General features: G+C 44.9%; 1 protein-coding gene across 9 annotated transcripts in view; it reads left to right on the top strand.

Moving 5' to 3' along the window:
- The window catches only part of para (sodium voltage-gated channel paralytic), a 204,739-nt gene that overhangs the window by 177,436 nt on the left and 13,374 nt on the right, over nt 1-13,929 (top strand). For 7 of the 9 annotated variants that reach the window (XM_089545192.1, XM_089545195.1, XM_089545196.1 and 4 more), the window contains 5 exons: nt 413-693; nt 835-1,008; nt 5,594-5,716; nt 11,660-11,923; nt 13,287-13,343. In XM_089545192.1, the coding sequence (XP_089401318.1) occupies nt 413-693; nt 835-1,008; nt 5,594-5,716; nt 11,660-11,923; nt 13,287-13,343 (899 nt within the window). Of the gene's footprint in view, nt 1-412; nt 694-834; nt 1,009-3,519; nt 3,643-5,593; nt 5,717-11,659; nt 11,924-13,286; nt 13,344-13,929 lie in introns of all 9 variants that reach the window. The other 2 variants (XM_089545193.1, XM_089545200.1) reach the window with 1 other exon arrangement.

Consider the following 13,929-nt stretch of genomic DNA (forward strand, 5'->3'; position numbering starts at 1 on the left):
CTATTAATTAGTTTCTTCATCGTTTTAGTCACTATAGAGAACAGTAGCATTACGTCACAGGTATGATGTAGCGTCAGATCAGCCGCTGCAGGCCATAAGTCATTTCGGCATGGGTCCAGGAGCGCTCGTAAGACAACGCAGATTATTACTTATACGACGCGGCGCCCATGTCTACAATGTCTACTCTTTTCGACAACTGCGACAAAACGACACGCGTGCACGCTAAAGGTCGAGGAGGAGAAATTAATGCCAAACAAAGGGGGTCCACCTCTTCGCAGTGATTAGCACGGTGAAGAGCTGCGGCGTCACTGACCTTTCTGCCCTTGAGCAGCGCGATCTAGCATGTCTCCGGCTGGATCTTCCGGTAACGTGGTCCTCACGCGCCGGTGCCATGCTCTATCCCCTTTCGCAGGAGAAGAGGCCCCCGCCGAAGAGCCGGCCAACCCGGACACGGAAGACGTAGACACGGATAAGCTGGAGACGGCCACCTCGGATGTGATAATCCCCGAGTTGCCGGCCGACTGCTGCCCCGATTGCTGCTATACGCGCTTCGCCCCACTTTGCTTCTACGACGAGAGCAAAGTTTTCTGGCAGCGCTACAAGATCATGCGCGCCAAGGTGTTCGCACTCGTCGAACACAAGTACTTCGAGACCATCGTTGTGGTCCTTATCCTCACCAGCAGCATGGCGCTGGTGAGATTTGCTTATTCTTCGTGCGTGGTAATGAACGCTGTATCTCGAAACTCAATAGAACACTAATATCGCTCTTGCCGTATAGTACAAACGCATGCACCGTTCAAACTTCACTTGTGCTGTTCATCTGCGACTTCGCAGGCTCTCGAAGACGTCAACTTGAAAGACCGGCCTCTCCTCAAGGCTGTGCTCACTTACATGGACAAGACCTTTACGGTGATCTTTTTCTTCGAGATGCTTCTCAAGTGGGTTGCCTTTGGCTTCAAAAAATACTTCACAAATGCCTGGTGCTGGTTGGATTTTGTCATCGTGCTCGTAAGTGACGACAACTCCCTATCCCACGTTCATTCTTCGGACTGTTCAGGATGCTACAAGTGTGAATTCTTTTTGGCAGCACAACATATGTTGCTTTAGAAAAATACGTGTAAAATATAAGTTCAGTGCCGGCCTACGGTGGTGAAATAAGCCAAATTTGTACAGAGTTCGATTAAATAGCTATGGAGGATGCCTTATTCAATCCCGAATAGAAAAAAGCAGGATGCCTTATTTAATCCCGAATAGAAAAGACTGGCCTCACTGGTGACAGGGTAGTACTGTGCCTTGTTACTAATAACAAATTTTCGAAACCATTCATTGCTGTTAGCACGCAGGGAACAAAGAGGAGAAATCGCTATGTTCAGATATATCGCATGCTACCTTACTTCATAACGTATATCTTTTCAATACAGCAGCAGTGCATACATTACTGCAATATCTGTCGTGTCAAAACTGCTGGAGGTTACATTACGCAGTGTAAAATAACAAACAGATGTTAAAGAAATCAAACGGCACTGAAATTAAATGTAACGTCAAGTTCTGACCCACGGAACACACTGTCATAGTCGGACTCTAGGCTGCACTACTTTAAATGCAATTTACTTTTAGCAATACTCATGCTGTTGTTATGGGGCCAGAGAATTAATTCGCATAGATTGCAGTATTCACCAAGTCGCGCGCACTTAAGTGATAACCTAAGGCCGCATGTTGAAGTGGTGAAACTACTTGCCATATTGAATAATGACGACTGGTCGCAATCACAATCTCAAAAATATTTAGATGTCAACTCTTTGTGTTTCATTTGCAGTGTCGCGTGAACTTCGTTCAGAAAAGTTCGCTGTCGCTTTTGATGGTGAACCAATCATCAATGAGGCGGAACTCAGGACGTCAAATTCTAGCGAATCGAATTCTTTTAATAGTTATCTACAAGGACTTTAGCTCGCGATCATTACAAATGAATAATCCGTTTTCACAAAAGTCTCTCCGATAGTAATGTCACCTACATGTTTCCCTTTAAAATCTAACACAGACGAAAAGCGCTGCAACACAGTCTTGCAGTGCACAGCGGCAGGTACAAAATTCAATATTTCAAAATATTTCTTGTGCATAATGTGCATGGTGCATAGCGCCAACATAGTGGCTTTGCATTTTCGCAAAGGACGAACAAAAGCCTCCATGCCAAGCCGGTATCAACGGAGGTAGCCGTCTGCTTCGCAGCACACATGATGTCTTCATTGCTGCATGGAAACGTTACTCTCGAGATCAATCTTTCCACATACAGAAACGGTGGAAGTCACAAAGTGCCAAACTTCGTCTGTGAGAATGTCGTCTCTCAGACTTGCCTGTGCTGCTACCTGGCATGCAGCAACGAAACTTGTTGAGTACTGGCAGGAAGGTTCAAACTCTCCTGCCATACTACCAACATCCTACTGCGCAGTCTATGCCCAACATACTCGTGTAGAAACAATTACTTCCGGAACGACTCTTGTGCAGTGTCCTTGTTCCATCTTATGTCTGCATTAGTGACAGTGATGCCCAACTGTTAAAGACGTGCCAAAGTTGAAAGGCAGCATCTTACCACTATACGTATTCTTAAACTATCCTTATCCTTAAACTTGTGGGCAACACCCACTAAAACCTCAAGATACGACAGCGAAATCACAGTCAAGTACTGTGTAAATTCACACTTTTTGTAGATTAACTATACTACGTGTATGCGTTATCTCGCAGCTCACTACTATGCAAAATTTTCTAAACTAATGGTTTAAATAAATGTAACATTATCAAAGCACGTGGATTAACTGCGGCTGAGATGAGAAAGTATTATTTTGCATTTCCTTGGCAAAACTGCAGATGAGAGAAGTATGAAACTGCTAAAAAAGCTCTGCAGGTTAACAGCTAAAATAACTCTGAGAAAAAATTCTGTGGCTTGTGTATCGAAGAGAGCCATCAAGAGATGGTCTAGGTGTCTACAAACGACACCACTTGGACAAACGGCTTCACTAATCACGAAAAGGTAACCTGGGGGAAATGCTGTCAAGTAAAGAAAGCAGAATTGTCTTCTTTCAATGTCATCAATCGATGGCCATCTCTTTATTGCTCTCTTTACGCCAACGGCGATGAATTTTTTTAACTGAAATTCCTATGAAAATGGACACGCAACAGCAGCTTCGAGTTCTTCTGATAGCACATAATAACACCTCAGGGCTTGAAAAAAATACATTTTCTAATTATCTTAACGTGGTTCTGATGCAGAAACAGTTGTTTAGTTGATATCCCAGCATTAATGAGTGTGCAGTTCACTTTACGATGCTGTGAAAGGTTCTGAATTACAATTGTGCGCCAGAAGCTGCTGTTCTGTCCTTGGCGTTCTACCATCATTTCCCTTGCAGTTTGTCATCTGTGCAGTGTCACCTTGTTGTTGCGCTGTCTGTCTCCCCGAGGCCTCGTTCTGCCTCGCATTTTTCCTCGCCCTTTCCACCCAACCGAACCAACCTGCCTCCGTCCCAGGTGTCCTTCTTTAACATGGCCGTAGCCATGATGGGCTACGGACGAATCCCTGCCTTTAAAACCATGCGCACCCTACGAGCGCTCAGACCTCTGAGGGCGATGTCCCGCCTGGAGGGAATGCGCGTAAGTAGCCACCACACACCACCCAGCTTAGGGGGCACCCACTCACACACACACACACACACTCACATACCCACTCATCTCTCAAGGTCTGCCACGGCAGGCGTTGTGAGGCACACATCACAGCCCTGCGTACGTGCTCTCGTTCGCAGTGTTTGCCAGCCAGCCGGACGGAACCCCTGGAAGGAGAGTTGGGTGCGATTTTACACAGCAAGGAATTTTCTTTTTTGTTTTCTTCACGACAGCGCCTGATCGATTTCTGAGAAAACAAGAAACGGCTGTTGACTAAAGATATCTACCCTTCAGTGTCTTGGGACATAAGCCAAGTCGACAAACATCTACAAAGGATCGATACAAGGAGTCGAACACTGGCAACAAAATGCATGTTGCTGATTGCTGCACCAAGTTACACTTTTTAGACAAGTATCTGAAGCCGAGTCAAACGGCGACTCTTACGGCAAGGTCCCTTAGCGTGGCTAGAATGTTAAAGAGGCGTCCAGGCGGCCTTTAATACCCGGCAACCACTGTAAACGAAACGCGTCGCACTCAGTGAGCACTCATTAGCAGCGCGTGCGCGTTATGTGTCGTGTCTTCTGTCCGTCTGTGGTGCTGTCCTAGTCTGGTGCGAGGCATGCGCCACGAATGGCTTGCTGCTGTAGCTGCTCTCGCCAGCGTTCCTTCACTCATGACTCTCAGGAAAGCAGAGGGATTGAAAAGTTTAAGCCCATCAAGGATCATGTTCTGCCATCACTTGAAGAAAATGTGAACGTACGACAGTCAGCGAATGTTAGCATCTGGTGAAGGTCTTCAAATTTATTTAAAGGTAGAACAGAAATCGTACGTTCACTGTCAGTCCTAATTCTTTATGTATTTCTTTTTCCGAAGATCTAAGCGTTATTATGAAACCATGCAGTCAAACGGATGGCAACTGCAGGAAGGACTTTAACCACCCCGGCCTAGCGTGAAAGTGACTGCACGCAGCAGGTTGGAACGAGAAGTGCGCGAGAATATTCCAAAACATGTCATGGTTTCTATGTAACATAATGAACAAATGAGATCGAAGCTGCTGTTCTTGAAATCATTCCACTAGCAAGCTAGACAGGACAGCTGTAGTAAGATGATCAAATCGCCGAAGTTTTATGTCAAGATTATAGATACTTCGCTAGTAGTTTATCGAATGAAATAGATTTGTTCAGAGATGGAAAGACATTCAGGTTAGCGCATATGTAGGCACTCATAATTGGGTGCGGCGTTTAGGAATTATCATGTCAAAGAACGCATGTTAGAATAGCACTTTATTAAACGAGGGAGGTTGGCGAGAACATGCTACGACGCATATGTCTTGTGTGTATGTTGTCCGTTGTCCTGGCTGTACGTGGACGATACAAGAAACAAGGGACACTTGGACGAACGAACAGAAATTCGCAAACAGTGAGGCAGAGGACAAGCCTGACACTTCTCAACAGCAACTTTTTGAGGGACAGCCATTTTTGAACGGACAGTTGAAAACAAAAGCGAGTAAGCCCGAGAAAGAGCGGACTTTCCCGAGTGTTCTTGGGAGGCTTTGCTCGCGCAAGCCTAGACCTCACAATAAGACGCAACGCGGGCGTTTCAGTATACCCTGACTCGGAAATTTACCTCGTTCGAAGAAAACATCACATAGTAAGCACCTGAAAGCTTGTCACAATGTCGTTCATGACGGAGCCAGGCAAGCAGACGATTAGGCTGAAAATTGGCGTTGCCTTTTTCATCCCTCTGGCGCCGGGCCCCAGAGCGCCAAACGATTCCCTCGATTTGCCCGTCCGCCCTTCCCTCGTCCCCCCCATTCCAAATGTCCCCCAGGTAAGTGACCCCCCCACCAAAGCCACCAGCTTCCCGCAGCGGTGGGGCGCGCGTTAAGCGCCCCAGCCGCACGCAGGCACCAACACCTGCCGCGGACTGTTCCTCTCGCCAGGTGTCAGTGGTCAATCTAATCGCGTCAGCACTGGGGGCGGGCCGCATCCAAGCCTTCAAGACGATGCGGACGCTCAGAGCCCTGCGACCACTCCGGGCTCTGTCCCGGTTCCAGGGCATGCGGGTGAGTAGTAGCACCGTGTGGGCTTGACGTGCTCGGTGGTCGTCGTTGTCGTCACCTTGTGTGGTTGTGCGTGCGTGCGTGTGTGTGAGTGTCTGTAGGCTCGTGCGCACCTGCATACTTAGGCGTTGTCGCGCTTGCTTTGAGTACACTGCTGAAACAATGCGCCAAGAGCTTCGCTTCTTGCGGTCTCACGAAGTGGATTGGTTTAGCCAGTGAAATGAATACCGCAGGGTTAAAGGTAGCAAGTCAATTCAGTAACTCTTACTACAACACATCAGTCAATAAATACGAGTTGAAAGCATTTTTTTCATTCCCCGTTCAGTGCTTAACACAGCTCATTACGGCAGACTGCTGCCTGAGGCAGTGGACGTGAGAGTGATACCTACTGGCATCGATGCGGGGTTATTATTGCTCTCGGTGTGTACAGTACAAACGCGCTGAATACATTAATCACGGGCAGTGTACGATCCCCAGACGACTGTGCACTGCCTTTAACATGACTGAATATCAGGTCCGATTAATTACAAGATATGCTAAGGGCTCAGCGCACAGCCTTTGTCGGAAGCAAAAGGCCCTAGAGGTTTGCTACTAAGCCGTGTGGTGGGGATATTTTAGCATCTGCCAAAGTTCTAACGCTCAGAGCGGTGAGGACGAAAGGCGTTCTTCTGTTCAAGGAATTTAAAACGCTGGCGACGCATAAAGAATCACATAGCGCAGCCCAGAACCGGATCCTCTTGGTCCATGCTTCTGACAAAGGCTGTATATTAGTGTTTGATCCTATCTGACCTTTTCTCTGCTTACAAGGCATCACTCCAAACCCTAAGTGAAGATATTAAATATCAAGATCTTTTTTGCGAAGTTGTTTATCGCTAAGCGTAGCGAAAGTGGTGAAAAGAAGACCAGCACGGGTTCCTTTCTGCGTCTGTATGTAACCTGTTCTGGTCTCCTTTCCAGCGCTTTCGTGCTTATTAGCAGATATCTACAGCACACAACAGAAGCTGAAAAAAGTGTATAGCAAAGCTAACCTTATGATTTGAATTCCGCTACTATAATTTTACGACTGTTAAGACGGAACGGAGGGCTGTCGGAAGGCTTTAATTCACACCTTCGTTTGCAGCTAATGCAAAAAGCAAGAAGAAAGAAGTCGTAAATAGCTCTCTCTCTGCCATGTTTTTATTGTGGCTAAGGCACTTTTGCGAGCCCTAACGACGCTCTTAACGCAGTGTTTCAGGAACGGAATCTGGTGGTGGTGTAAAATTAGTGGCTGCGCGTAGGAGCACTTGTGCCTAACCGCAGCTGATTAGTTTCCGGATTGTTTTTTTTTTAGCTCCTGCTTTTATTCAGCAGCACATCAAAGAGCTTTTCAGAACATTGTGCCATTTATTTCCATGTACTGCAGTCTTAATCGTTACAGCAGCTCACGCATTGCTTATCGTAAGTCTTGAAATCTGGCTGCAAACTATGACAGCAGCCAGGGTAAAGAGACAGTGTAGGCAGCTTTGTCATGCTCTACTGAAAGTGAAACTTGTGAAGTGTTTGGAGAAACACATGACAGCCTGGCAATAAAAAAAAATGAGCATTAAAGAAACAAGCAGAATAGGGTGTCTTGTCTGTTTATTTTGTCTGTTTTATTTGCGTAAAATGCAGCGACTTTGTCACCGTTTTAATTATTCGAGGAAGAATTTAAGCATTCAGTAAAAGTGTACTACAAACCGGACATTGAAGCCTTCTCTTCTATCCAGACTTTCTTGAAAATAAATTATGCTGAGGCCTAAAATGTGTAAAAGTTACAAGTGTTTGTTCGTTCTAAGCTAAGTTTGTTGGTTACTGCGCTAAGCAAAAAAAAGCTTCGCAAGTTGCCTTTGTGTGCTTGTTGTGATTGGCACATGCCTCTATGCTGCTTAGTGGATTCTTTTTTCACATGCTTTTGAGCTTTTGGCTGTTCTTATACCAGCTACTTGTGGACAGCTACAACGGTGCATTTTTTGTGAACTGCCAAAGTGCTTCGCTAAGCGTGGCTGCAACAAAAAGAGCTCGTTAAAGATCTGCCGGAATAGAGCAATTTCTTCTTTTCGCGCACCAGGTTGTTTCAATACAACTCGCGTCTGTTACTAAGTGCCGATACACCACCGTACCACACTCCTGTAATGCCCGATGTGACGTAGAATGCACGTTAGAGAACTTTAATGCCCAAAGAATAGGTTGTGTCTGTTTCTGACGCACATTTAGTGCCCGTCTGCCATGCATCCGCACTTAGTATCGAAGACTGTCACTGAAACTTGTCCCATGTGAAGTATATGGTTCTTTTATGGTAGGACAACCGGGTAAAGAATGCTAAGTCTTAGTGCGCGCGCATTGGTTGCCTCGTACATTGTTCGGCACACAATATGGCTGTGGCAAGTGGCTCAAGCAAATGTGCTTCACATGTACCTATGCCTGCAAAGCTTGGCCAGAAACACTCACCACAGACACGTTTTGTTATTTGTGGAAAGCTAATTTGCGTACCCTTTAAAGCACACAGTAACGAAACACAAAGAACTCGCGACCCCCCAGTCAGCTCTTCAGATAAGGTCACGTCCAGTTTTTGGACTGCCAATTATGTTTAGTCACACATTGCTGACCTCTCGAAAATCAGTGACGCCGTCTTTCTGCCGAGGTGACTACGGGGAACGCGTAAGGTTGAATACGCACCCGATACATGACACTTTATATTGTTTGTGCCCTCGAAACACAGGAATGTCACTGCATGCTTTCCTGTGTGGCACTGCATGTGCTCATGCCTGCCAGCATGCGCCCGTGCCTGCACTCGCTGAGATTCCACACGTAAGCGCCATCGCACCTGATGGCTGTTTTAACGTTCCAGGTAAGTATCTGTCATTCGTAAACATATTCTGACGGTGAAACACTGTGGCGTGCTATTCGTGTACCAACTGTGCTCCTACTCCTAAGGTGAGCGATCCAACGATGTCTGTTCGTCAAGTATCGGTGTCGCATGTTTGTCTGCGTGTTTCATGCCTCACAACAACAACGCCCATTGAGTCGTCAACTTGGTGAGCGGAGGCTCATGTACAAGTTTAGGGTAAAATTTACAAAATGAGACTGTGAACGAAGTCAGCTTAACGTTAATGCCATGCTCCGTTCTTGCCACTGTTGGCTACTCGTGGAGAAAACAGACCATCCTACATCACTCACAACTTCATTCTTCCCTTCTCATGAACTTCTCTGCATCTCGTTTTCATTTACTGCTTCTGGTTTTTCATCTCTTGTGCCTCATGTGAAATGTGCCAATGAGCTCGCTTTGACCATGTTGCCCTATGGAAGTAGTAGAATAGAATTTTTCGCACATTACTGCACACTGAAAACTAATTATTGCTGCATGAATATTGATACTGTTTATATGTTCCCGTTCCTTTACGTTGTCCTGGCTTGATTAGCCTATGGCGGCATTCACTAAACAAACTGCCCTATTTGAGTTTATACCCTTTTGAATCATATTTTTTTTTCTACTTTGCTTTGCACATCGAAGCATGGTGCATTCCGAGCACAAAGTCGAATGGCAAAGCCTTTTTATCACAATGTTACAAATCTCGTTTAATACACGCACCAATTCAAATAATCCTAATAAAAAGACTAGTACTACTAGCCACAATTACTTCCCTCCATGTATTGGAGCTAGCGACCTTGTCATAGAAAGGTTTTTATTATTTTCGGAGACACGTTTCCTCACCTTCTTTACGGGCTCTGCACGAATCCTTGTATTCTTTGTGGTGACCTATTTAATTTCATACTTTACACTCTTGGTCTCAAGTTTTGTGTTTATCTGAACCAAAATTCATGTCAAATTGAAATTGTTCATAGGCTTAGAATTTGCGTCAAAGCGCGGTTAGAGAGACAGAATGAATACAGGTTAAACCAGACGGTCATTTCTAGTTCCGTGGACATAACGAATTTAGTCGTCATTTTATTTCCCATCCTTGAGATTCTTGAAATAGTATACATGCCTTGCTTAAATTTACAATCATCTCGTCCTTGGTGCACTTTCCGGGTTGCCAACTTCTTTCTTCCACTTAGGCCTCTAGTGGAGTCATTGCCTACAGTGGCACAGTTAGGGGTTTGGATTGCGCATGTTTTCTGAAATCTACCATTTCCGCTTTAGTTCTCAGTTTTAATGGCGTTGTCCGCTGTTATTAGCGAACTGCGAGCAGGCGGATGAGTCTAAACTCGGGTCTATGTAAACGTTGTCTGTTACGTGTAATTAGGAATTCTCAACAGCACAGTTATCAAGCAGGCTGCTGCGCTGCCAAATGTAAGCAGGACGCAATGTTTTCAAACGTTACCAATCTGCCATGTGTCTGAAAAAGTCCCAGTGGTGCGTAAGTAAAAGGGACAAGTCTCATCCCTGTGAAAGTCTCCGCGTCTCAGAAAAACCAGCTTCGCAGTCAAGTCCCACTGTAAAGTTGCCGCCGTAACATCAGCCATTGCAATGGTTTGGACAGCCGTCAACGCATTTCACCAAACTAAAGAACGAATAGAAGAAAGTCAAGCATTATCTTTTTAGGAAGTCGAGTTCCGAATAACAGTTTACAGCTCTGGAAGCAATCGCGTGAAGCTTTGACTGTCTCAATTCACAAAGCTGGCTGGAAACTCGCAATCAAGCTGTAAATTATGTAAATGCTTTCGATTTACTTCTAATGTAGCAATTAATTATTTGTGCACAACTTATGGCGCTGAAAACGTAAAAAATAACTCTCGAACCAAAAATTATTCGCTTAATTGAGGGATACAACCACAAAGAATGTAAAGATTTCAAGAGCTATCACCACCCACATCAGCTAAAACGCAGCACTCACTTTATATTTTGGTGCTACAAGCATAAAACAGTTGCGCAGTCTCGATGCTTCTTGCAAGGTGACTTTTGGTACAGTAAATGCAAAAAAGGGGGAGGGGTGCAGTAAAAGCTTACTTAACGAGTTCGAGATCACTTTCTACATGCTTACTCGCTCTCGCCAACGTTTGTCAGCTGACCGCATTCTCAGCCACCTCCTCTTTATGCGTTTTAATTATGAAAGGGGGGCTACATTCAACTGTAGTATTGTGTTTCTCTGGAGTATATAATTCACCCACAGTTGACGCTCGGCCTTTTGCCTGAAGACACAGAAGGCTTTCAGATAAATTACTGATGACGCGGCCGAACTTCTAGCATATTCCAAGTGTTCTTAAGAGTAAAATTATGGGCCAAGCTATAAACAGTAGGTTGTTTACCGTACAAAGAGGCAAACGTACTGCATTGCTTACGCTGGCTTTATCCGCCATATAAAACAGCGAATAGCCACAGTGTCTTAAGCCGCACTGCAGGCTAATATAACTACATTATAATCAGAAGTAAATGTTTCAGAACTTGCCTATATACCAGTGGATGTCAGCGGTCCCAACTTCCCACAAGTGTGCAACACAACGATTCACATTGTCGGGATAACAATTTCGTCCACAAGGCTAAATTTGTTTGTAAATGTGCCAATCACAGCACATTTGCTAAACCTTCGTCGCAGACTTCAGTAATACGTCAGTTTAGGTCATGATGTTGAGGGTAAAGCCTACAGCCGGAGGAAAATGCAAGAGCACGTCATATTTTCTTCCCAATAACGTGCAGTTGCAAAGCAGCCTATAAAAATAAACATGCACATTCCGAACAACGCATCATGTGATAGTGGCACGTTCTTCCTGCGTGCCTAAACCAACAATATAGCAGCTCGCATCCCACGCAAGTGTCAAAAGGCACTTGCCACGGCTATAGAATAAAAATAAAAAATAAAGAGGAGGGGGCATGAGAACCTGTCGGCGTCACATTGCTGCGGTCGAGAATGCTGTCAAACCCGTTTTTTTTTTTTTTTCATCTGACACTTGCGCGTTTCTTCCCTCCGCCGCTGCTGCTGCGGAACCTAGGTTGTGGTGAACGCCCTGGTGCAAGCCATCCCCGCCATCTTCAACGTGCTGCTGGTGTGCCTCATTTTCTGGCTCATCTTCTCCATCATGGGCGTCCAGATGCTGGCGGGAAAATTCTACCGCTGCGTCGACGCCAACGGCACGCGGCTCAACAGCTCTTACGTCCCAAACCGGAAGACCTGCGAGGCCAACAACTACACTTGGGACAACCCAATGATCAACTTCGACAACGTCCTCAACGCCTACCTAGCCCTCTTTCAAGTGGTCAGTGGTGGTCACATCCACAACCTCCCGCCATATTGTCGCGCATGGGCACGACAATATGGCGTGCTATGATTGCAGTGTTTTTTTCCATGCGAGTGCCAACAAGCTCAGCAATGTAATCGAACTAGCTTCTCCAAATACACATTCACTTGACGTGTCTGATAATAGTTGCATGCCTTCAAAAACATGCATCAGTTCTAGGTTTGGCAGCTTCTTTTAAAATAAGAAGTTTTTTTTTAAGGCTCTCTAAATAACATTGCAACAATGTCCTATAGACTACATTATATTATGGTTCTGTCCTCTTGTGTACAACTCACTGTGTTTTGCTCATACCGTTCCTGGGCAGTATTCGCTTTCTGAACTTCGTAAATTCCGCCCGTGCACAAAAAGCAAAGGCAACACAACAGCTGCGTCTAAACTGCCTGTTAACACGAGTTGAAACAAATAATGTGTCACTCATGTCTGCACTCAGAATTGCGAAGTATTAAACTGTAATTTACACTGCATTACATTGTTCTTTCATAAGATGCTAAAGAAATGACTCCACGGAGTATGCCGACGGCCATGAACCATGTTGGATACTGCACATTTTCTTCAATTCGCTGCAAATGGACAGAAAATAAAGCGCGCAATCCTTCATCGCCTATTTGTTGAAAGGTGCAGGCGCTAGCAATAGAAAGAAAGCACTTCATTCAAATCCAAAAACCTGGTTCATTTTTGCTTGAGTTGAACATCAAAAATATTGATGGTACCTTTCGTCAAGATTAAAATTACCCATAAAAACCAAAAAAGCATGCTTTCAACTAATACCTTTGACGTAATCATTATCTGAATGCTTCCCTTTCATACCACTTGTACCTGTACACTATACTGGCAATCATGTTCAGTTTAGAACAGACCTCGACTCTTCAATCTGCGCATCGTGCCCTGTGCATTTCGCCCGGACAGATGCAATAATCAGATGCATTTGGTGCTTGCGAATGAAATCTTCTGTGTATAGCTCGGCAGGAGACAGCACGCTAAGAATTTGATTCCGAAATGCGTTGTTTGTCTCAATTACAGTTTTTTAGCACTTTTCAACAATTGTGCGAGTTCGACGATTTCAGTTTAGATATCTTGAATTGCGCAAAATGACTCTCAAGTTCACGCCTACTGTTCCCGAAACTTCCCAGATACACGAGGGCGTAGCGTCGGAGAGTACTCCTTTTTTTTGTAAATGATGGGAAACGATTCATATAGAAGTGACATGCCATGTTTTGTTCCAGTCTCTGTTGTGCTGCACACTGCAGTCATTGATGGCCCACGGTCTCTCAGGAAGGGCCCTTATTACATGTTTTTATATGTACCATTTTCTCTAACTCAGGCAACATTCAAAGGCTGGACGGACATAATGGACAATGCAATCGACTCTAGAGGCGGCGTAAGTACACTATTTCGTATGTTTGACAATAACGCACTTCAATTAGCTTGTTATTCGGTAGTGCCACGTGAATTTTGACATTTTGATACCACAGATAATTTTAAATGCATATTATCAGGCCTTATTAGAAGCTAAATAGTGCGCGTCAGAGTAATCCGCAGTGCCGTGCCTGCATGTCTTAGAAAAATTACTGGTCTCTGTTAAACAATTGGTCAAGATATGCGGGCTGCACTATAGCGCTGCTAAAGGTAAAAATGAGCAGCTGCAGATAGGAATCCAAGTATTATTTTTCAGAGATAATCGCACTTACTCTATTTAACTTCGTCAGAACCAAGACCTATCGGAACTACGGACCTACACAATTAGCTGGCTCTTAAGAAGCTGCCTGCGCCAATTTTCGTTAGCTTCTAGGCCGTTGAGGGCACTCGATTGACCTGTTCGTCGGCTATAATCATCATTATCATCATCTGCTATTTTCTGCGTGCAATTTTACAGCATTTGCCCTGAGTTTCTATGCTCTCTAAGAATCAGCAATGAATACAGAGATATAGCGACAACTTTTCTCACTCCACAACAGGAAACAAAA

This window comes from Amblyomma mixtum, chromosome 5 (genome assembly GCF_055824585.1).
Source record: "Amblyomma mixtum isolate Tamu chromosome 5, ASM5582458v1, whole genome shotgun sequence".
NCBI classification, from domain to species: Eukaryota; Metazoa; Arthropoda; class Arachnida; order Ixodida; family Ixodidae; genus Amblyomma; species Amblyomma mixtum.